The following is a 22,937-nucleotide window of genomic DNA, read 5'->3' on the forward strand; positions in this document are numbered from 1 at the left end:
TCAAGTGCACCTCGAACTTAACCCTTTTTTTATTGTTATAATTAATTTTTATAATGAGGCTCAGAGAAGTATTGAACCAATTCAACCCAGTTTACACCAGTTTACACAAAATCCGATGATACATAGAATTACTACAGTCAAGAAAGGATTCTCTCCGAATTTCAATGGTATATTTTATACATTGACTTATATTTTCTGCCAAAAATCAACTATAGATACATATTCGACACCTAGGGGCTTGGACAGCTTTGTTTGGACTCGGTTGGATTCGGTCATAAGATAGCATTCTTTATAGGAATTATTAGTGCGAAATTGTATCCCGTTATGTCGATTGCTTCCTGATTTGTGTACTGGATAGTGAAAAAATCAAATGGAATTTAAAATTGCGCTATATGCGAAGTAGGCGTGGTTGTAGTACAATTTCGCCCATTTTCATACTGTGACATAAAAAAATGCATTCTTGCCACATATTAAATTTTGTCAAAATCGCTCAGTCGGTTCCCGAGATATGTTTTTTCATTTAAAGTGGGCGGTGCCACACCCATCGCTCGATTTTCACTCCGGCTCCAATAAAGCTCTCTCATAACATCTCGGTGGTAAAATTTAATGTCAATGGCGTATTTAGGTACAGATTTGTTGCGCTTTTCGTATTTTTTAGCAGTACCGTTATATGGAGGTGTAAGCGGGGTTATCATCCGATTTCATCCATTTTCACACTGTTGGTAGGAATTTTGATAACATTTGTGCTGGGCGAATTTGATTATTGTAACCCGGATAAACGTGGAAAACGTCAACCTTAGGATCGCAATTCATTGTATTAGGGATATGGAGATTATACCAAGATCTAGACCAGAGAGAGATGGTACGTTTAATATCATTCAAATATTACACATTTTGACCAACATAAACGGTTTAAAGTCAGATGGAAAGTCGTAAATCCTTCTGCAGGATATGTTGGACGCAAGGAAAGCTCTGGACTGATTGCCTTAACTTTTTCCATTAATAAAATACACTCAAAGCCATGATCTTACGTAAATTTGTGAATATTGTAATATTGTGATCAGATGCAAACCTAAGTGACTCTAGCCCCTTTTATTATACTCTCGCAACAAAGTTGCCAAAGAGAGTATTATACACATAACGGTTGTTTGAAGTCCAAAACTATCAGATATAGGGTTATATATACCAAAGTGATCAGGGTAAACAGTAGAGTCGAAATCCGAATGTCTGTCTGTGCGTCTGTCCGTCCGTCCGTGCAAGCTGTAACTTGAGTAAAAATTGAGATATCATGACGAAACTTGGTACACGTATTCCTTGGCTCCACAAGAAGGTTAAGTTCGAAGATGGGCAAATCGGCCTACTGCCACGCCCACAAAATGGCGGAAACCGAAAACCTATAAAATGTCATAACTAAGCCATAAATAAAGATGTTAAAGTGAAATTTGGCACAGAGGATCGCATTAGGGAGGGGCATATTTGGAAGCAATTTTTTTTGGAAAAGTGGGCGTGGCCCCGCCCCCTACAAAGTTTTTTGTACATATCTCGGAAATACAGTTCAAAAATACTACTATATATTCAAAAATGGAAGAAATCGGATATAACCACGCCCACCTCCCATACAAAGGTCATGTTGAAAATCACTAAAAGTGCGTTAACCGACTAACAAAAAACGTCAGAAACACTAAATTTTACGGAAGAAATGGCAGAAGGAAGCTGCACTCAGGCTTTTTTTAAAAATTGAAAATGGGCGTGGCGTCGCCCACTTATGGACCAAAAACCATATCTCGGGAACTACTAGACCGATTTCAATGAAATTCGGTATGTAATATTTTCTTAACACCCTGATGACATGTATGAAATATGGGTGAAATCGGTTCACAACCACGAATTCTTCCAATATAACACTATTTTGAATTCCATCTGATGCCTTCTCTGTATAATACGAGTATATATGTACTTTAGGAACCAATGATGATAGCGGCATAAAACTTTACAAAAATACGGTATTTGAAAAATATGTAAATGACAGATAATGAAATCTCGATTATATCATGCGAGAGTATAAAATGTTCGGTGAAGTTACTTGTTATTTATTAAGTTTTCTAGTCTTGTAGTTTTCAACATAACCAATATACAGGGAGTGAGTGGGATTATAACGCGATTTCGAAGGGGGTGTTGAAAATATTTTTCCTGAGTGAATTTCTCAGTCTTGTCTCAATTAGTCTTGTCAACCTGATCATTTATAAATACATAACCCAATTTATAGCTCCATAAGTTTTTTACTTACAGGAGAAGGGGTGGAAAATGTTTTCAGAGCAGGTCACTAAAAACCCTACCTCTAAGGAACCGTCACCCAATCAGGAACCGCGTTTGCATTACTTCAGGGTGGCGTTCTATTTTTCTCATTGAGAGATTTAAGGATAATCCCCTGCTCTTCGACTTTACCCATTCTATGAAGGTACTTTCTGAAATATCCGTTCCGGATAGCAGCTGTGTTGTGTAGAACTCAACTTCTCCAAATTTGCGACTTTTCCATAAGTTTAAATCTCTCTCATAAGTCTGGCCGGTCGATTAATTTTAAAAGATTTCAACAACCGTTAAGTGAAAAAACTATTATACTCTACAGCAACATGCTGCGAGAGTATAAAAAGCAGCCAAGAAAAGTCAGTCCACGCATTTTTACTCGCATATACATACATACATACATATTGTAACTGTATTGTATTGGAAAATATAGAAGCTTTATACAAAATTAACATCTTCCGAATATTTTAATACAAATATAATAATATATACATATGTATGTAGGTATGCAGTACGACAAGCGTCCATACTAAATGCTTTCGTAAATAGCATACTAAAAAAGAAAAAGCGTTAAAATCGAGTCTAAGCACTTGCTTTGTAACAAGTTGGTAAGGAAAGCTTATCCAAATGTAAGAAATTGAATATCTTCAAAATACATTAATTTTATAACCAAAAAAGTAATTTGTCAAAACTCGATAACTTAATGTTTTATTTCTAACTCTAATATATAATAAGGAGATCGCTCATTGATTTTACTTACTTACTGAAGTTATTTAAGCAATAAAAAGAAATCCAAATTCTATTAATTGAAACAATTAAGTATACTTCCAATTCTAATAACTCGATTATCATTTAACACCTTGTTTTAGCTATTTATTGAGTGCATCTACGTAGTTAAGTACAATGTGTATATATGTATATGATTGCCTAGCAAGCATAACTAATCTATTTTTATTCATCCCTGTCTATACATATGTGTTTGTGTGCGGTTTTAACTATATTTATGTACATATGACTCCCAGCTGTTGACCAACTCTGAGCAACACAGTACGTTAGGGGTGCCGGTGTTCTGACCGTTCATTCCACCTGCGCACTTTAACCCAGTGCCATGCTTCTTCACAACCCAATTGACCATCGGCATTTTCCGAACCCTTGGGCATTCGGTCTGACCGAGGTTCGTTTGTCGCGAGACTTTTGTGTTTTGGCCATTTGGTGTCCGATAGCCGTAGTGTACGCCCGCAATTAGACGTCAATTGCTATACCAACGGTAACGGCTAAATTGTTAATATACGGCAAGCACGTTGAAGCATTTAATTCGCTACAATGTCGGTGAAGTAGAATTCTCTTTAACACAAGCAAAAACTCGTGTATCGATTAACTGTGCCCAACTAAGTGACCTCTGACCTTTATTTGTATGTGCTTAAATTTTCATTAATAATAAAAGTACAAAGTGAAAATGTCCTGTTTTTAAAGTGTGCAATATGTTTAAAACTTTGTTTGCCTACCGAAGTGATTTTAAAAAGTTAAGAAAACAATCGGGTAGTGCTGTCAGAAAATTATGAAATTTGACGACCAACAAAATGCCACAAGTCCTCAGCACTCTCCTCCAGATTCTTCTATAGCAGAAAAACCTAGCCCTCACCTTGACTCTGGACCCAACAACAATTCCAGCACCACAACAATTCCGAATCCCAATGAAATCGATATAGCTCCATCAAATTCCATAAGACCGGATTCAGAGAGCTCCACAGCACGTCCTCGAAATTTCTCATTCGCCAGCACCTACCGACCGAACTTCAATACTTTCAATAACGAGATCGACAGTTCACAAAAACTGGATATATATCCTTATAAGCCCATTGCTGCCTTCACCGTCCTTAACAGCGAAGAAAAGCCTAACGCAATTGTGCGCCCGATACGTCGTGCCGACAACTCGGAATTGTCGTGGTCTGGTTATCAACATGTTGCAAATGGAGAAGGTACTCTATGGCCACAACAGCGGGATTATCACCTAAAGGATAATTTAAACAGCGCCACATCGAAGAAAATGAACAATTTGTCTTTGGTAAGACCAAGCATCGAGAGTAATGAGCAGTTAAGAGCGAAACTAAATCGAAAGCTACATAATTTGCATGAGGCAGCTGGTCAAGAAACATGGACCGGATCTAGACATTCCTCAAATGTACGGCATTACACTATTAGTTGTGATTTAAAAAATGCCTAATTGCTTACTTAAAATGTTTCATACACATAATTGTAAATGTCGTACACTTCTCAATCGTTACTTCTGTAAAGTTTTCACAAGAGTTAAATTTATATACATAATGCAGAACATACATACATATGTATGTATTTATTTATCTAAATTTATATGCATACGTATGCCAATGAAAATAATTACACTGGCTAACAAAATTGTATCGTTTTTGTCACATGAAAACTCATATCAAGTTTTAGGTGTATATTTTGAGGTATTATTGCTTTATATCAAAAACTAAAAAACATTTACTTGAAACATGAAGATTATTATATTGAATATAGTAGTCTTTATACAGTGTAATCGACCTTCTAATATCAAATCCTACTAAATTGACAGTGACATATTTTATTGCAATGTATAAACTGTAGTCAGTTCGTGTATTGAATTGAAAAATTTCCCAAAACAAAACGATGTGGGCCAAGTTTTGAAAATCTTTTGAGAACTTCTGCAGTGGCTTCAATGTAATGATGCGTGTGCAGCAACGCCAAGCTGATCAATCTACATATCTTGTAGCATGTTCGTCCTCAGCCACGTTTTCATGCGGCCAAGTGTCGAAAAATAGCGCTCAGAGCTCGCATTCGTCACAGGAAGTGTGCAGATTATGCGAAGAAAACTATGTATTATGGGGTATAGGTAGCTCTACATCGCAGTTCATCAACTTTTCCAATGCAGTAGTCGATAACTCGTTGTCTTTTGACTTTTGCTTTTCCGCCCAATGGCACTGCCAGTTATCAAGTTCACCTTTAAGCTTCAAACGTCGCATGACGTTGCCATTATCCAAAAGGCTTTTGAATCTACATATACGAGTATATCAAGCAGTCAACAAGATTTTCCATTTCTTTAATTTACAAAGCACATACTTTTTTGGAAGCAGCAAACTCAGTTGAAATCCATCCAATACTTCTCTAGAAAAGCGCGTCTTCAAATCTTCGCCGATTGTATCCAACAGAGGAATGTACACTGAGGCCCTGTAGCATTCTTCGCAAGTTCTCTCGCAGAAATTTTCGCATTTGTTTGTTTGCCGCAATTTTTTTCGTGTCTGAATAAATGGATCGAAATGTTCCTCAGCTTTTTGTGTTCGATTTCGGAACGTAATATATCGATTCTTTCTGAAGAATGACTGCAAGTGAATGAGTTAGAGATAGAATATCACATAGACAAAAAATAGCAGTTATAATTTTAAATTAAATATCGTTGCTTTGATTTTGTTTGTAATGTGAAAACCAGTCTTATATGGAAACAAATCTGTTCGTGCATAGGCTTAGAGAATATAAGTGAACTATACTTTGTAACAAAATGTACAGTTTGTAATATTAAATTTGGTTCTAGACATCCCAACAACATCAAGTGCGCCAGAAGCAATCCTTGATAGGTTTCGTGTTTCTTGCGTATTCCTCTCTTTTTGGTGCATCTAATACAAAAACAAATTTCTCATTTCAAGACGAATAATATTAAAAACTTTGACTCTGGATCCAATTCAATATATTGTCCTTACTTAAATATATTTGTAAATCTAACATTACGCTAGGTTTAAGTAAAAGCATTACAAATATCAATCCAATTATTGCCCTATTTTATTTAACGAACTTTGTTTTCCTTGTTCACTTAAAATTGGAACAAATTTTTCCTAGCATCTGAAGAATCTATTGTCTACCTTTAGACACAAATGGTTTAAGTATCAGATTTCATAGCTGAATGCAGCATCTATTTCAAGTTCGCTATCAGTCCTCGTCGTTTCAAATATAGCACTTTCAGTTAAATTGACCAGTGGCCCTTTTTGGCAACCTACAAATATTAACTGTCTTCAGATACTTCATCACGCTGACTTAGAAAAAGTTTCGGAGTAAAATACTGATTTCCTAATCGATTCGGAAGCTTTGGCACAGGCAGTTCGGTACTATGTAGAATGTGTATATAGGCCGAAGACAAGTTTGGATCCTGAGCATTGTGTAATGAGTTTTGTTTGCGTCAGACAAAAATAACAATTACATACATGATACTTTGGTTCGGTCCAAATCATTGGTAATGGCATATTTCTAGGTTTTTGCTTAGCCCAAAGCCCATAATAAGTCTCACACACGTTACACAACATTAAGGTGGAATCCAGGGCTTATGTTGATTCCTCACAGAAAATCCAAAATGGTGTAAACAGCACTGTTCAACCAAAGACATGAAATTACGACGCTAAGGTTTAAATGTTAATTCTCCACAAACAAAACAAAAACTGTAGGGGTTCTCATAACACTTTCGTGGCTGGTTTATAGCATTGACAGACGGCAGCGTTAAACCAGATTAATTGCATTTTTCGGGATTAATTCAGGAGTTACACAGCTAACTCCGTTGCTGAATCCAAAAATAACTCTCAAAATTTTAGGGAGTTTGTGAGATTTTCGTTGGCAACATTGTTAAAAATGGCCAATTTTCATCTATTGAGAATGAAATACAAGCAACCCTGACAGCTGTTTATCAAATTCTCAATATAATATCAATAAAACTTCTATGTTATGATGCAGTTTTAAAAATAATGTGTTGATATGCTTTTGTAATAAAAAATGGTTTGGTAGAAATTGGTCGGCTAACAACCGTAATGTTTATCTTCTATCAATTTTCATTGAAAATATTATAAAAAGGACAATGAGCTGTTTATGAGAGTTTCAAACTCGCATAGCTGCCGTCTGTCACCTACAAATTTGGATCTGATTAAGTGCGCAGTTAATCCGGATTAACGCTGCCGTCTGTCAAGGCTATTACGATGTAAAAAACAAATGGTCATACAGACGTATAAATGACGTTATTAAAAAAATGCTTGTATGTATATGAGGTCAGAAATGAATACGTAGCTGTTACAAAAAAAAATTGGACGTGATTGAAAAGAAATTATTATCCTATATTGTTAATGAGGATACACCATAACAACAAAATTTTTCACAAATTTCATGCGACAAAAATAGTGTTTACCAGTGTTATGTAGATTTTTGTATGAAAGACGTTTAAAAGAAAATGGCGCTTTCTTTTGTAAATATTTCGATTTTGAAAACTTTGCGAACAAAACTATCTTTAAAATGTATATGTCTACTATTTGTAGTAACCACAACCTTTCTCATCAATTGTCATCTTCTTGCACACTACAACTGTTCATCACACTTCTAGGCAAGTCAACATGATAATGTTGTTAAACGACCCCTCTTCATCACTACAGTACCCACTGGTGTGTTCTTACCACCTCCGAAAGAGCCGCCGTTACCTTGGTTTCTAAAACCTCACATATATGCATATTCCTCACATCCAGTAGTACTGACAGGTAGCAATGCCGCAACAACCGACAAGGATAATGACAAATTCCATAATAACTCTGTAGCGTCGGCAAAGATCTCCACATGCGATAAAGTAGTGTCGGCGAACCAGTTAAAAAGTGTAAGGGCTAACTCTAAAGTGAATACAGTTTCAAGTACCACTCTAAGCCGATCTGTGAATGTTAATGCTTCGGCAACAAATGGCGTACGGCGTGGTCAGCCATCGCCTCCATCTCGAGATCCTTTGACGGGTGGTGTAAACCTCACCAAACAACAATTTCGTGAACAAATACAGCAACATCGTGCAAAAAGGTAATAAGCTCTACGACTGATGTTTTAGATTATTTAATCACCCCACATGAACCATAAAATCCACTATTCAACCGACTGGTAACCGAACAAATTTGGCTTTAGTCATCAATTCATTAATCGCTCTATTTTAAGTGCACTAATTTCGCTTAAATAATTTTAGTTTTTATCCTATTTACCATGAAAAAAATTGTTTCTATTACAATATCTTTACCCTCATTATCGAAATTTTATATTGATAGCTGTTATATGTAGCTTTTCGAAATAACATAATTAAAATTACTCACACAAAGTCCATTTGAATAAGGTAATTTATAAAATGTAGTATGTGTATGAGGAGGGTGAGGTAATTTTATGGAATAATTTTACCAATTTGCGCCACAAGTAAAAAAGGAAAGGTAACGACCATTTTTGCCATCTTTAGGAAAATCTTAATATCATTATTCCCAATTTCATTAAAGATATCTCACAGATCACTGAGATTTCCATATTCCTGGAGTTTTGACCATTTGAATACGAGCCACGCCTTGAAGGCAATTTTGTGCAAAGTTTTAATTCAATCATTCATCTTTATTTATGTTTGATTTATCCATTGTAAAGTAAAAGAAAATTACCGCTTTTATCTCTAATAGGTCACGTCGTAGGGTCGATACTCGCAACGAAAGTAGCGCACATGATCCTAGTGGCATAACTCCTAATATGGGTCACGAGACCTAGAGCTAATATCAATTCCAGCCTCTTTACCGAAGGTGTGTCTACCGAGATATTTCAACCTCAGTTTAGCAAAATCTGGGCAATAAAGGAGCTCTCGGGCCTTGTAGTGCCGACTCCTTCCCAATCTGATAAAATTTGTAGCTTAATTTGTGATTAGTTATAGTACTTTATCATTTTTTGGTTAGCAACATTTGCGAGTAACAATGGTCCGAATTAGCCCATCTGGAATACCAACTCCAACAGAATGCCAAAGAGCTTATGTATGTACCAAACTTTAACAAGCTCAATTGCACTGACGATGGGATAGACAGACACCCTTCATTTTTATCGTATTGATGTACATACCTTCATATAAATATTGTATTTATAACTCTTTATCTATCTCGATTAGTTTAATTAAAATTAACATAACTCACAAAAATCAATCTATGTGACCTGGTCTACGAAAAGGGGGCTTAGGTGTCAAAAAAAGGAGAACAATTAATGAGATAATGAGAAACTGACGATTATTTTTAACAGCTTTTCCCAGAAAACTAGTTTTCGCACGTTAGCCCCCTTTTCGTAGACCAGGTCACATATTCGGAATTTCGTACTGGGATAAGCTACATACCGATATCACTAGTTTTGACGTAATACGATTCGAAATTTATCCTTTACTTTTTTATTGAGAAATCTTGCACTAATATGAGTACTGATAAATATATGACTCAACGATGTGCATAAGGAGAGAAAAGCCAACAGAAAGAGCGTGTGTATATGTATGTATATATTTGAGAAAACATCAACGGGCTAGGCAGAAATCACCATATTAAGGATATTCGGACTTAACCGTATTGTGGTGAAAAAACTTAGGGGATAAGTTTAATAAAAGGGGTGTTTCGAATGCGTTTTTGAAAAGTTTTTTATAGCTGAATTGATTGGAAACACACGAGGTCAACCACTTCTCCTTTTGTCACCTTCTGTCACCTCACCTGTCTTCAACAGCGATCAAAGTTTAATTGGTTTAAAAAAGTAGTAAATGTAAATCGTAATAAAAAGATGTGAGCTATAAATTATCTAATTTTAAAAAATTCCATATTGACTTATTTGAGAAATCACTATTGTTGATATTGGTCTTGACGGGGCAGTGGTGAATGCAGATTACTTTCGCACTACAATTTTAATACTTGGCTACTCCCATGATCAATGTTTATAGTCAAATGTGATTTTCCATCGAACTTAATTTAAATCGTCTATATATTAGATTAGATTACTATTTGGACGTACATTTAAACAAAGGTCAAAGTAAGGAAGGGTTAAAAATGCATTTTTCTTCCCCTACACTCTGCTTTGCTTCATGTTAACATCCAGAGATTTCGCTTAAAAATGGTGGAGATCAAATCATATTATATTTTAATGTTTTGTGAATACTTTGATTAAATTTTATAGATAATACATTTCATTTCATTGCAGAGATATTCCTCCACAAACTTACCGCAATGTCATGTACGACCGCCGTGTAATACGTGGATCCGTATTTGGTACGCAGCAACTTTTGGTAAGAATACTTCATATCATTTTACAATATTTACCTATATTTTATAGAAATATAAGTATTACTTGATCAATTAGAACTAGTTTGCAAATGACTAAAATCATTACCATTCACTTTACATATAATAGTTAAATAGAGATAAATAGTGCTTTCAAGTTCAAGTCCCCGGTTCTAAGCTACCTCTGCCCAATTTTCACCCTAATCAGTTCAACCATTTTTTTAAGTTTTAAATTGTGCACTAACACGATTTTCTATTATACATACATACATACGAGTATAATATGTACTTATATAGATTGCATAACCGACGGTAATTGTGCAAAAAAGGCCTCCGTTAAGGCCTTCTGCAGGATTAAAGGTCTATGTACCTGTGCAAATTTTCAAGGTTTTCAGCGCTGCGCACAGTGGGCGATTGGGCCTCGCTAGCGGCATTTAATTCAAATTTTCAAGTTTGAAAAAGCATTATTTTTTTTTCACAAATCGATAACAGATGCTTTGATTAGATTTTTGGCGGTTTTTTATAAGCTCTACGATCAGCTGATCATCAGCTGTGAGCTGTCAAACACAAAACATGTTTTAGCAAGTGCTTTACAATATTTTTTCTTTGTTGTGCGCATTGATTTCGAGCTCCTTGGAAATTTACAATTTTTACTTATTTTATTAAAAGTGTGGCTTTTTATTAACGTCAAGGTATGTATTACATAAAAAATCAGTGTTTGTGACCGGTCTGTAAATGTGTTGTTCATAAGACGTAGTGGTAATTAAGTGTATTAACAACTAGCCCGCACTAGCGTGCACCTGTCGTTCGTGGAGTAGAAGTTACAACATTCGCACGGATTCGGTCTAACTCTTTTTTTAGCTGGAAGTATGAGTCATTGTGCGTCCAAAATGTGTAATATGAACTGCTATTACCTGCTACCCTTTAAATCATGGCACTTTTTAGGAACAATGTCGGTAGCAAAACGGGTACTTTTTTTAGTATGGCATGAAGAAGCGATACCAACTAAGAAGTTTCTCACCATGGAAAACTTTGTATTTGGTACTGTTCTCAAAAACCTTAAATATACTCAGGAGGAGCAGTACGAGATTGGCAAAAAGCTGCGAAATTTTACTAGTAAGCTTGTAGAAAAGTGGAAAAACTCTAGAAGAAATAAGGTTTTTTTTGAAAACAAAAATCAGGAATGGCTAGATACGCCGTTAGTATTGATTGAAAGATCATCTTCCGAAATTATTGGACGTCCACAAAAAGATATTTCGGAGTGTTGCAAAAAAACGCAAGTTAAGAAATTGTCAGGCCTTACTGAAGATGTGCCATCAGAAGCATTGTTGGTAGCTGCAAGCTGCAGCTTGTATAAAGGTGGAAAACGTAGTGCTTCACAGGTGGTGTCAATGCTAAACGCCGACGAAGAGTTTAGCGGTAAGATTTTGAAAACTATGAGTACCCCTCAGCGTCTACCGACAAAACTTTCTGATGAAAAAGCACTGGCGCTATTTGTAGATGTTGGACATACTAAGTACACATGGAATTTGTCAAAGAGAGCCGCTAAAGGGCAAAACGCCGATATATATCCATGCTACGACAAACTGCGTTGTGCGAAAAAGAAATGCTATCCTAGTGTCATCACGGTCACTGATCATTTCGCTGAAGTACCATTACAAAGCTTAGTAGACCACACGATTGCTAGGATTATTGAAGCACACCCAGAAAGTTTTCAAAACCTTATTGAAAATAACAATAACACCGAATTAACTGCTACCTACAAATGGGGTTGTGATGGCAGCAGCGGCCATTCTACTTACAGGCAAAAATTTAATGACTTCGATGGAGAGATGATAGATCAATATTTATTTTCAATTTGTATGGTACCATTGATAGTGCAGAAAGGATCGACAGTTTTATGGAAAAACAATCGGCCTTCTTCTACCCGATATTGTCGACCCATTAAATTACTTTGCGAGAAAGAATCGGCAGACTTGTCTCGCAGAGAAATTCAAAACATTAAGAGCCAAATATTAAATATTTTTCCAACATTTGTGAGTACCTTAAGAATTGATCACCAATTTCATATGACCATGCTTGATGGCAAAACGTTCAGTGTCATATCGGAATCGGGTTCGCAAACATGCGGAATCTGTAGCGCGAATCCCAAAAATATGAACGATCTAAATTTGGTGAAAAGCTTTCCTATTAATGCAAACCTATTTGAATATGGCTTATCAAGTCTCCACGCATGGATTAGGTTTTTCGAGTGTGTTTTGCACATTGCATATAGAATACCAATACAAAAGTGGCAAGCTCGTGGTGCTGACAAGGAAGTCGTTGAACAAAATAAAAGAAGTATTCAGCAGAAGCTAAGGGAAGAAATGCATTTGTTGGTGGATATACCAATAGCTGGTACTGGCAGCACGAACAACGGAAACACTGCAAGGAGGTTTTTCCAACAACCAAATTTGGCAGCTCGTATAACAGGAGTAAGCTATGATTTAATATATCGATTTAGCGTAATCTTACGAGCATTAGCTTGTGGATACGACATAAATTCGGACGCATTCGGATCTTACGCATTGGAAACTGCCGAAATTTTTGTTAAAGCCTACTCCTGGTTTTACATGCCATCGTCTGTTCACAGAATTTTAATTCATGGAGCAGATATAATAAACCATTTTTCCCTTCCGATTGGTATGATGTCCGAAGAAGCTCTTGAAGCCAGGAACAAGGACTATCGAAACATACGCGAGAGCAATACAAGAAAAAATTCCAGGAAAAATACAATGGAAGATATCATAAATGCTTTATTAGTTTCGTCTGACCCTTTGATATCTTCATTGTCAAATGGGTCTTCAATTTCGACTGCAAAAAATATTATTATGGACGATGATGTTAAGAGCTTGCTTTTAATGAAGCATCTAGATATGCCTGATTCTGATTCCGAAGATTCCGAAAATAATTTTGATTTATAAAATTTGTTTATTGAAGGTAAAAAAAAAATTTGAAATTAAAAAAAAAATAAAAAAAAATTAAAAAAAATTTTGAAAATTAAAAAAATAAATTTAAACAAAATTTTTTTTTCTTAAAAAATTCTATGATTTTTTTCTGAGCTGTGAAAAAAAACCGTCTGAAGATATCTTTTTTCGTTTAGAAGTTATTAATTAAATGCCGCTAACGAGGCCCAATCGCCCACTGTGCTGCGGTTCGAACGTTATACGGGCACATAACGAAATAGCGTTTATTTTTAATTTTTATATACATATATAAGATATGCATATCGGTCTTTAGCTTACATGCAAACCGATCAAATTTGACCCGGACTGACAAAAAAACCACAGTTTCACCTATTTTAACACAACGCGTCATTATTGCGTTTAAAATAGGCTCCTCAGCGAATACAAACGTGACAAAGATTAAACCAATTTTCCATGCACTTGTTATAAGCCTCGGACTCAGTGCCTTCAACGAATAACCTTTAAATGATTCATGGGACATTTCCATTTTCGCCAAGTCTGGCGAATACGATGGCTGAGCGATGACTCACGTTTCGGGGTCATCCTCACCAACCCACGTCTAGTCACCAGAATTGATATTTTTGATGAACGTAAGGTTCTCATCTACCATTTCAAGCATCTCTTTTTTGGCCTATACTCGTCGTCAAATTAAGGTAGTTTGGTACCAATCTAGCATTCACACGGTCCATACCCAAAACGTGAATCGAAATGTGTTAAATCAATCAATAAAGAGATCTTGAGATCCTCTGCTATATTGCGATAACAACACAAGAATTTCAATCACCCTTTATTTGGCTTTCTCTTTAACTGTTCTAGTCATTAATAGGAGTGGATAGCCAACTCGCATAATTTGCATAGCTCCTTCCGTTTACGCTAATTTTCGATGACCCGGTGCAGCATTTCGACTGGAATATAGGCTATAGTTCGCTGAAGACAACAGTATTCGAGCTCCTCGAGCGTTGCTGGTTGATTACCTATTGGACGCTGTATAATTGTTATCGTATTCTTGCTTATTTTTATTCTGCCTTAATCTTACGTTATATTACAAAGTCGACTAGAAGTGCAAAAACAGTGTACTGGCTATATTGCTCTGAAGCGTTTTCATATACATATGTACGTCGACCATTAAGCTACAACTTCTCAAATGGAAAAAATATTTCCACGCAGAATTTTTTCCTCAGTGAATGGAACATAAAAAATATTATTTACTAGAAGATATTGTCCGTACAACAACATATGGGCGAAAAAATTAAAACTTGGTAAAAAGGAGTTATTTAAAAAAGTTCAACGCTAATCAAAATTTGCATCGTTTTTGGCTTAGCGAAATGATTTTTGATTTGATCACAAATCTGGTAGGTCATAACTGCAGGAAATTCGAAAAATTAAGTTTTTAGAAAAATACGATAAACTGACAGGGCTGACTGAACTAGGTGGTTACATTTTATAAAGCTGTAACAAATACCGTTTTCTTTTCTCACAAAAATCTTGCATTTATGCTGCCCTATGCTCGGGCTGTCAAAGTTGTATATTTTATTCTTAACATTTTTTCAGGTTCAATTGTTCTACTCTCAAAGTGTTGTCTTCTAAACAGGCAAAGTACAACATTTTCTACCTTCTCCAACAGTGAGAGTGTCAGTTGCCCCCGTTTTTTGTATTGAGCTGATTTATAATAGGGTGTCATTTTGTTCTTTTCTTCTTCTTCTTAATTGGCGTAGACACCGCTTACGTGATTATAGCCGAGTTAACAACAGCGCGCCAGTCGTTTCTTCTTTTCGCTACGTGGCGCCAATTCGATATTCCAAGCGTAGCCAGGTCCTTCTCCAACTGGTCCTTCTAACGGAGTGCAGGGCTTCCTATTCCTCTGCTTCCCCCGTCGGGTACGCCGTCGAATACTTTCAGAGCTGGAGTGTTTTCGTCCATTCGGACATGACCTAGCCAGCGTAGCCGCTGTCTTTTAATTCGCTGAACTATGTCGATGTCGTCATATATCTCATACAGCTCATCGTTCCATCGAATGCGATATTCGCCGAGGCCAACGCGCAAAGGACCGTAAATCTTTCGCAGAACTTTTCTCTCGAAAACTCACAACGTCAACTCATCAGTTCTTGTCATCGTCCAAGACTCTGCACCATATAGCAGGACGGGAATTATGAGTGACTTATAGAGTTTGGTTTTTGTTCGTCGAGAGAGGACTTTACTTCTCAATTGCCTACTCAGTCCGAAGTAGCACCTGTTGGCAAGAGTTATCCTGCGTTGAATTTCCAGGCTGACATTGTTGGCGGTGTTTACACTGGTTCCCAAATATACGAAACTATCTACAACTTCAAAGTTATGACTGTCGACAGTGACGTAAGTGCCAAGTCGCGAGTGCGACGACTGTTTGTTTGATGACAGGAGATATTTCGTCTTGCCCTCGTTCACTGCCAGACCCATTTGCTTTGCTTCCTTGCCCAGTCTGGAAAAAGCAGAACTAACGGCACGGGTGTTGAGACCAATGATATCAATATCACAGTACACTCTTATAAAAGATTGTACCTGTTCGATTAAGTTCTGCAGCTCCAGCAGCAGGTTGAAGAAGTCGCACGATAAGGAGTCGCCTTGTCGGAAACCTCGTTTGGAGAGGTCCTTCCCGATCCTGACGGAGCTTTTGGTGTTGCTCAACGTCAGTTTACACAGCCGTATTAGTTTTGCGGGGATACCAAATTCAGACATCGCTGCAAAGAGGCAGCTCCTTTTCGTGCTGTCGAAAGCAGCTTTGAAATCGACGAAGAGGTGGTGTGTGTGGATTCTCCTTTCACGGGTATTTTCCAAAATTTGGCGAATGGTGAATATCTGGTCGGTTGTTGATTTTCCAGGTTTAAAGCCACACTGATAAGGTCCAATCAGTTTGTTGACAGTGGGCTTTAATCTTTCACACAATACGCTCGATAGAACCTTATACGCGATGTTAAGGGGGCTTATCCCACGGTAGTTGGCGCAGATTGTGGGGTCTCCCTTTTTGTGGATTGGGCAGAGCACACTTAAAATCTCTCCGCTGCAACACGGTGCTCCTCGTCGTAGTAGCTGTTCTTTTGCATTTTCCGAAAAACAATGGTTTCGGTTGCAGCTGTACGTAAGGAGCTTGAAATGCCGTCTCACGTTCCCTTATACCGAGTTGTTGCCGAGCGCTCTCAGAGAGCAGGAGTGCAAGTCGAGTATAAAATCGTTCGGCTATCTGTTGTGATTGCAGCTTCTCGACGTCGAACCTTCCTTGTGTCCACCAGATAGTGGTCCGACTCGATGTTAGGAGCTCGGAGCGCTCGCACATGGAGACGTGTCTTTCGTCTATCACAACATGATCGATCTTTTTGGTGGCTTTTCAATCCAGAGACAGCCAGGTGGCTTGTTGAATCTTCTTATGCTGGAATTAGTACTACAGATAACCATATTTCGGGCCTCGGCGAAGTCGATCAGCCTCAACCCATTTGGGGATGTTTCCTCGTGGAGGCTGAATTTACCGACCGTCGTGCCAAAGATACCTTCTTTGCCCACCCTGGCGTTAACGTCGCCAAGCACGATTTTGATATCGTGGCGGGGGCAGCGCTCATATGTGTGGTCCAAGCGCTCATAGAAGGCATCTTTGGTCATATCGTCCTTCTCTTCAGTCGGGGCGTGGGCGCAAATCAGCGATATGTTGAAGAACCTCGCTTTGATGCGGATTGTGATTAGTACTCGGTGACGGAGTCTCTCTCCCACCACGAATCCCACACCAAACATGCGCTCCTTATATGACCACTGTAGTTAATGCCACAAGGACCTACTGGTCTCAGTCCTTGTCCCGTCCATCGCATTTCTTGGACGACGGTGATTTCAGCTTTTACTCTAACGAGGACATCAACCAGCTGTGCAGCGGCACCTTCCCAATTAAGGGACCGGGCATTCCAGGTGCATGCCCTCAATTCGTAGTCCTTATTTCGTTTACCATGGTCGTTATCAAAAGGGGGTTACTCATCCGAGGCTTGCTGCATCTTTTCATTGGGGGTGTTTTTTTTACGTGGCGGGTCCCAAGCCCAGAGCACAACCCTATGTAGAGGATGTTTCGCCTTCAAACGGATGTTCTTAGGCTACCCAGAGGATACGTGGTCAAAGGCCAGAAGTCCTAAACTGCTTGAGCCATATGTAAAAGAATCGTTTCTGGTCACTCCCAAGTGAATGACGATCAGAGAACTTTCCTCACTTGCGTGAACTTCTACACATGACCCCATCCTCCCATTTTGTTCTTTTATCATTTAAAAAATGGAACATTTTTGCAGGGTGTAATGGAAGATTTGTACAATTTCGCTATATAATGAGGCAATATTTTCGTCGAGAAAAGAAAACGCTAGACAAAACAATATTTTCAATATTCATAAAAAATACTGAAAAATTAAATACAATACATTTTTATAATACCCACTTGACAGCACAGAGCCAACCGTAAGTTCGACAATTATTTGATTAGATTAAAGGAGGCTAGGAGAGTTATTAAACCAATATTTATATATGTATATAAGGACCGGACATGGATACTATTTTGATTTTCGTTCAAATGATATCTAATAAACGGACAAATTTTCAAAAACTGTGTTAAGAAAACTGTGTACAATTTACAGTTCTAGCTTTTTAAACTTTTATTAGCAGAAAACCAAAATTTTAATAAAGAACTTTAATTTGTAATACTGTTTTACTATATGTTGTCAAAATTCGAAATTTATATTCTATATTCAAACATATATATATATATATATTATATTCAAACAGCTACTTGAACTTGATATTGAACCCATACAAATTGTTGAACAATTATTTTCAGCACTAATTATACGGATAAATTTCTAATTTTGTAAAGCTATTTATATATTTATAGACAAATTTATGTATACAAAAGAGGTGTCGACTAATAATTAAAATAATATTTTAAACATAATTGTATTATCTACTTAATTATAACAATGATAATTTAACCTAATTATTATTATTTTGGACATATTTTGTAATTATTTTATGATTAAAAAAAAAAATTCTAAAACAAATTGATAAAAATTAATCATGTTTCTTTGAACGTTTGTTTTAAAGGAAAACTCAGATCCTTTTGATAAAGCGGCTGAAATTCGTCGACGTCATGCCATAAGGAAACAAAAGGTATGTCGAAGTCAACGCAATATCCTTGGAACTCCACCGCCTGTTAACGGTCGACGGCATGAAGTTATTCAAACTGAAAAATATTTGGAAGAACTTGTACAACGACCTCCGGAATTCTCTGTAGACACACAGACCGATTTGTTCCTTGAAAAACCGCCTGAACCACCTTATATCCCGTCCAAAGTGGGTGTAGATGCTGCTACCGAAATTGCCGATGGAGAACTTTTCCACTTTGATGCTGAGGCTCAACCACTTATCGATATACTCGTCGACGCTTGTATCGAACAAAGCATGCTGGAGGTTGCGCATGAACAAGAGATTGCTGAACTTCGGCGTAAACAAGCCGAGTAAAACGAACTATTATCATAGAATTTTTGCATATGCATGTAATTAAATATCTTATCATTACAGATTCATTGCTCAACGAGAAGCTGAGTTGGCTGAGCTGCGTCGTCTTGAAGCCGAGGAATTACGTTTACAAGCCGAAAAAGAGCGCCGTTTGCAACAGGATACAATAGCCAAAGAATTAGATGAAGAAATGCAGAAGAGTGTAACCGCTGCTAAATTATTGCAAGGCCATATTGCTGGTTTACTACCTGAGGTTTTGGACAACCTTGAACCAGCAACGGACGCAGCAAAGAAGGAACACCTAATGAAAACCATCGCACCTTGGCTAACAGTTGAAGTAGCAGAGGAAGTTGGTCACATCGTGGACTCCCGTGAGATACTCACCGCCATCATCCAGGAGATCATCAAACAGCGTGCAACTGCATATGCTGGTTACAAAGAAGAAATGCCGCTGGAAACCGTAATGGAACGTGGTGAGGATGATATCTTGGAAGAGGCAGCAAAAGAAGAAATATGTACGTGTGAGTCAAGTGATATTAGCAGTGAGAAAACAGATAAATGTGACGATATATCAAAGAAAGTGTGATCAAAACTGAAATTTGTTTACTGTTAACTGATTTCTTTGCTCCCTAAAATTTATGTCTTAACAAAACAAATTGAAATGAAAAATTTGGATACTCAAATACAAGAATACATATGTATGTATGTATGTAGGTAAGAGTTCATATGAAGCTGAATTAAAATTTACGCGTTGACGAATATATAGTACATACATACATATGTATGTGGCACTCGGCAACATCAAACAATTAATGAAAATCATTCAAAATTATTCTGAATCTGCTGCTGACGCCGAAGGATACGTCGTTAGGGAATTTTGTAAATAAAAAAAGCACAAATGTTAATTAACAAATTACAGCAACACTATGAAGCGCTCTTTAATGCATTTTACATTTTTACGCGTTTTCTCGTAGTGTTACTATGACGTCGGTTAACATTTAGGGCTTTTTTATTCTAAAATTTTCTGGTCGTTGAAGCTGTCGTATTAAAATGAAAATATTGCTTATGAGCACTGTTTCTTTCTTATATAATTAAATATATAATTCAATATTATAATAAACTAATATTAATAAATTTGTTTTATATACTATTATATTAATCACAACCAACTGCGTGAATCTACTTGTCGTACTTAAAATTTGTAAATCTTCAATTAATTGAAATTTTCTGTTCTGGTCTAGACTCTTCTTCTTTACTGGCGTAGACACCACTTACGCGGTTATAGCCGAGTTTATAACAGCGCGCCAGTCATTTCTTCTTTTCGCAATTTGGCGCCAATTCGAGATACTAAGTGCCGCCAGGTCTTTCTTCACCTGATCTCTCCAACGGAGTGAAGGTCTTTCTTTTCCTCTGCTTTCCCAGGCAAGAACTGCATTAAATACTTTCAGAGCTGGACTGTTTTCATCCATACGAACGACATGTCCTAGCCAGCGTAACCGCTTTTTTTTAATTCACTGAACTATGTCAATGTCGTCGTATTACTCGTACATCTTATCGTTCCATCGAATGGGATATTCGCCGTTACCAATGCGCAAAGGACCATAAATCTTCCGCAGAACTTTTCTCTTGAAAACTCATCAGCTGTTGCCATCGTTCATGCCTCTGCGCCATATAAGAGAACGGAAATAAAGAGTGACTTATAGAGTTTGGTCTTTGTTCGTCGAGAGAGGACTTGACTTTTCAATTACGTACTCACTTCGAAATAACACCTGTTGGTAAGAGTTATACTGCGTTGGATTTCGAGACTGATATTCTTATTGGTGTTAATACTGGTTCCAAAATAGACGAAATTATCTACGACTTCGAAATTATGATTATCAACAGTGATGTGAGAGCCAAGTCGCGAGTGCGACGACTGTTTGTTTGATGACAGAACATACTTCGTCTTGCCCTCGTTCACTACCAGACCCAATGCCAATGAAGCCAATGATATCATCGGCATACGCCAGCAGCTATACTCGTACACTTTTATAAAATATTGTGCCTCCTCTATTCAGCTCTGTAGCTCGAATTATTCTCCCCAACAGTAGATTGAAGAAATCGCACAATAGACAGCCAATCTTTTCCAAGATTTGGCGCGTGAACCCCGAGACCCCACAATCTGCGCCAACTACCGTGGGGTAAGCCTCCTCAACATCGCGTATAAGGTTCTATCGAGCGTATTGTGTGAAAGATTAAAGCCCACCGTCAACAAACTGATTGGACTTTATCAGTGTGACTTTAGACCTGGCAAATCAACAACTGATCAGATATTCACCATGCGCCAAATTTCGGAAAAGACCCGTGAAAGGAGAATCGACACACACCACCTCTTCGCCGATTTCAAAGCTGCTTTCGACAGCATGAAAAGAAGCTGCCTTCATGCCACGATGCCTGAATTTTGTATCCCCGCAAAACTAATACGGCTGTTAAACTGACGTTGAGCAACACCAAAAGCTCCGTCAAGATCGGGAAGGACCTCTCTGAGCCGTGCGATACCAAACGAGTTTTCAGATAAGGCGACTCCCTATCGTGCGACTTCTTCAATCTACAACAGGAGAAAATAATTCGAGCTGCAGAACTTAATCGAACAGGTACAATCTTTTATAGGAGTGTAGAGCTGCTAACGTATGCCGATGATATTGATATGCGTATTGTGGGCCTCAACACCCGCGCCGTTAGTTCTGTTTTCTCCATACTGGACAAGGAAGCAAAGCAAATGGGTCTGGCAGTGAACGAGGGCAAGACGAAATATCTCCTGTCATCAAACAAACAGTCGTCGGACTCGCGACTAGGCTCTCACCTTAACGTTGACAGTCATAACTTTGTAGTCGTAGATAATTTCGTCTGTCTTGGAACCAGTATAAGCACCATCAACAATGCCTAGAAATTCAACGATGAGCTGTATGAGATATACGACGACATTAACATAGTTCAGTGAATTAAAATACAGCGGCTACGCTGGCTAGGTCATGTTGTCCGAATGAACGAAAACACTCCAGCTCTGAAAGTATTCGATGTAGTACCCGCCGGGGGAAGCAGAGGAAGAGGAAGACTTCCACTCCGTTGGAAGGACCAGGTGGAGAAGGACCTGGCTACGCTTGGAATATCGAATTGGCGCCACGTAGCGAAAAGAAGAAACGACTGGCGCGCTGTTGTTAACTCGGCTATAATCGCGTAAACGGTGTCTACGTCAGTAAAGAAGGAGAATGTAATAAGTTAATTATTTAAAAATACATACATAAATATATCTTAAGATTCCTCTTATGTTCAATAAAATTTTTAAATTTATTTCTTGCGCAAAAACCGATTAAGATAAGATAAAATGGATAAATGAGGAATGCACCGCGACCTTTGGTCTTTCCTAATTCTCAAGGACTCACTTAGCCCCAGCACATTGATAAAGTCCAATATTCTGCCGGGTGCTAGTGAGGGGTGCGATCCCTATCCGGAAACATGAATCTAAGGGCCTTTATCCTGCGTCTACAGACTGCTGTGCAGTCGATTAGCAGGTGTTCCGATGTTTCAGGCTCCCTGTCGCAGAACCGGCAGTTAGCGCAAGAGGATAGGCCCATGTTATATAAATGCCTATTCAGCTTGCAGGGGCCGGTGTAAAATGCGACCAGTAGCCTGAGTTTATCCCTAGGGAGGTTAATTACAACTTTAAACCTGCTCTGGTTGTACCTCCCAATTAGCAACTTGGCATGTCGCGTACCATGTACTCGTTGCCAATGCTTTTCTCTGACCACTCCTTCTTTCTTGCGGAGCAACGCCTTTAAGGTATGGGGACCCACCCCAGTAAAGGGTTCTGGTCCTACCATATTGGTGGAGGCTGCGAAGCGGACAAGCTCATCAGCCAGTTCGTTACCGGCTATACCAATGTGACCAGACCCACAGAATAGGTGCACCGACCGACTAGCAAAATAAACCAAGCTTACACAGGATTTTGATTGTTTGAAGTTCTCTGCTAGAA

At 37.9% G+C, this 22,937-nt stretch overlaps 1 protein-coding gene across 2 annotated transcripts; it reads left to right on the forward strand.

The window, feature by feature from the left end:
* Positions 1 to 3,518: 3,518 nt before the first annotated feature.
* Positions 3,519 to 20,051, forward strand: LOC126762090 (radial spoke head protein 3 homolog A). Of its 2 annotated transcripts, none has more exons than XM_050478587.1 (5): positions 3,519 to 4,486; positions 7,715 to 8,169; positions 10,333 to 10,417; positions 18,512 to 18,924; positions 18,989 to 20,051. In XM_050478587.1, exons 1-5 carry the CDS (start codon positions 3,863 to 3,865, stop codon positions 19,509 to 19,511), a joined length of 2,100 nt encoding a protein of 699 aa, XP_050334544.1. In that variant the 5' UTR covers positions 3,519 to 3,862; the 3' UTR covers positions 19,512 to 20,051. The 2 variants fall into 2 exon arrangements, with proteins under 2 accessions (XP_050334544.1, XP_050334545.1); XM_050478588.1 differs by having other exon boundaries at positions 3,519 to 4,369.
* The last annotated feature ends 2,886 nt before the right edge of the window (positions 20,052 to 22,937 follow it).

Source organism: Bactrocera neohumeralis, chromosome 6, assembly GCF_024586455.1.
Source record: "Bactrocera neohumeralis isolate Rockhampton chromosome 6, APGP_CSIRO_Bneo_wtdbg2-racon-allhic-juicebox.fasta_v2, whole genome shotgun sequence".
Taxonomy (NCBI): domain Eukaryota; kingdom Metazoa; phylum Arthropoda; class Insecta; order Diptera; family Tephritidae; genus Bactrocera; species Bactrocera neohumeralis.

Coding starts and splice junctions, on each gene's coding strand:
- LOC126762090 (XM_050478587.1), top strand. CDS start 3,863: ATGAAATTTGACGACCAACAAAATGCCACAAGTCCTCAGCACTCTCCT. Junction 4,487..7,714: donor GATCTAGACATTCCTCAAAT/GTACGGCATTAC, acceptor TCACACTTCTAG/GCAAGTCAACATGATAATGT. Junction 8,170..10,332: donor CAGCAACATCGTGCAAAAAG/GTAATAAGCTCT, acceptor ATTTCATTGCAG/AGATATTCCTCCACAAACTT.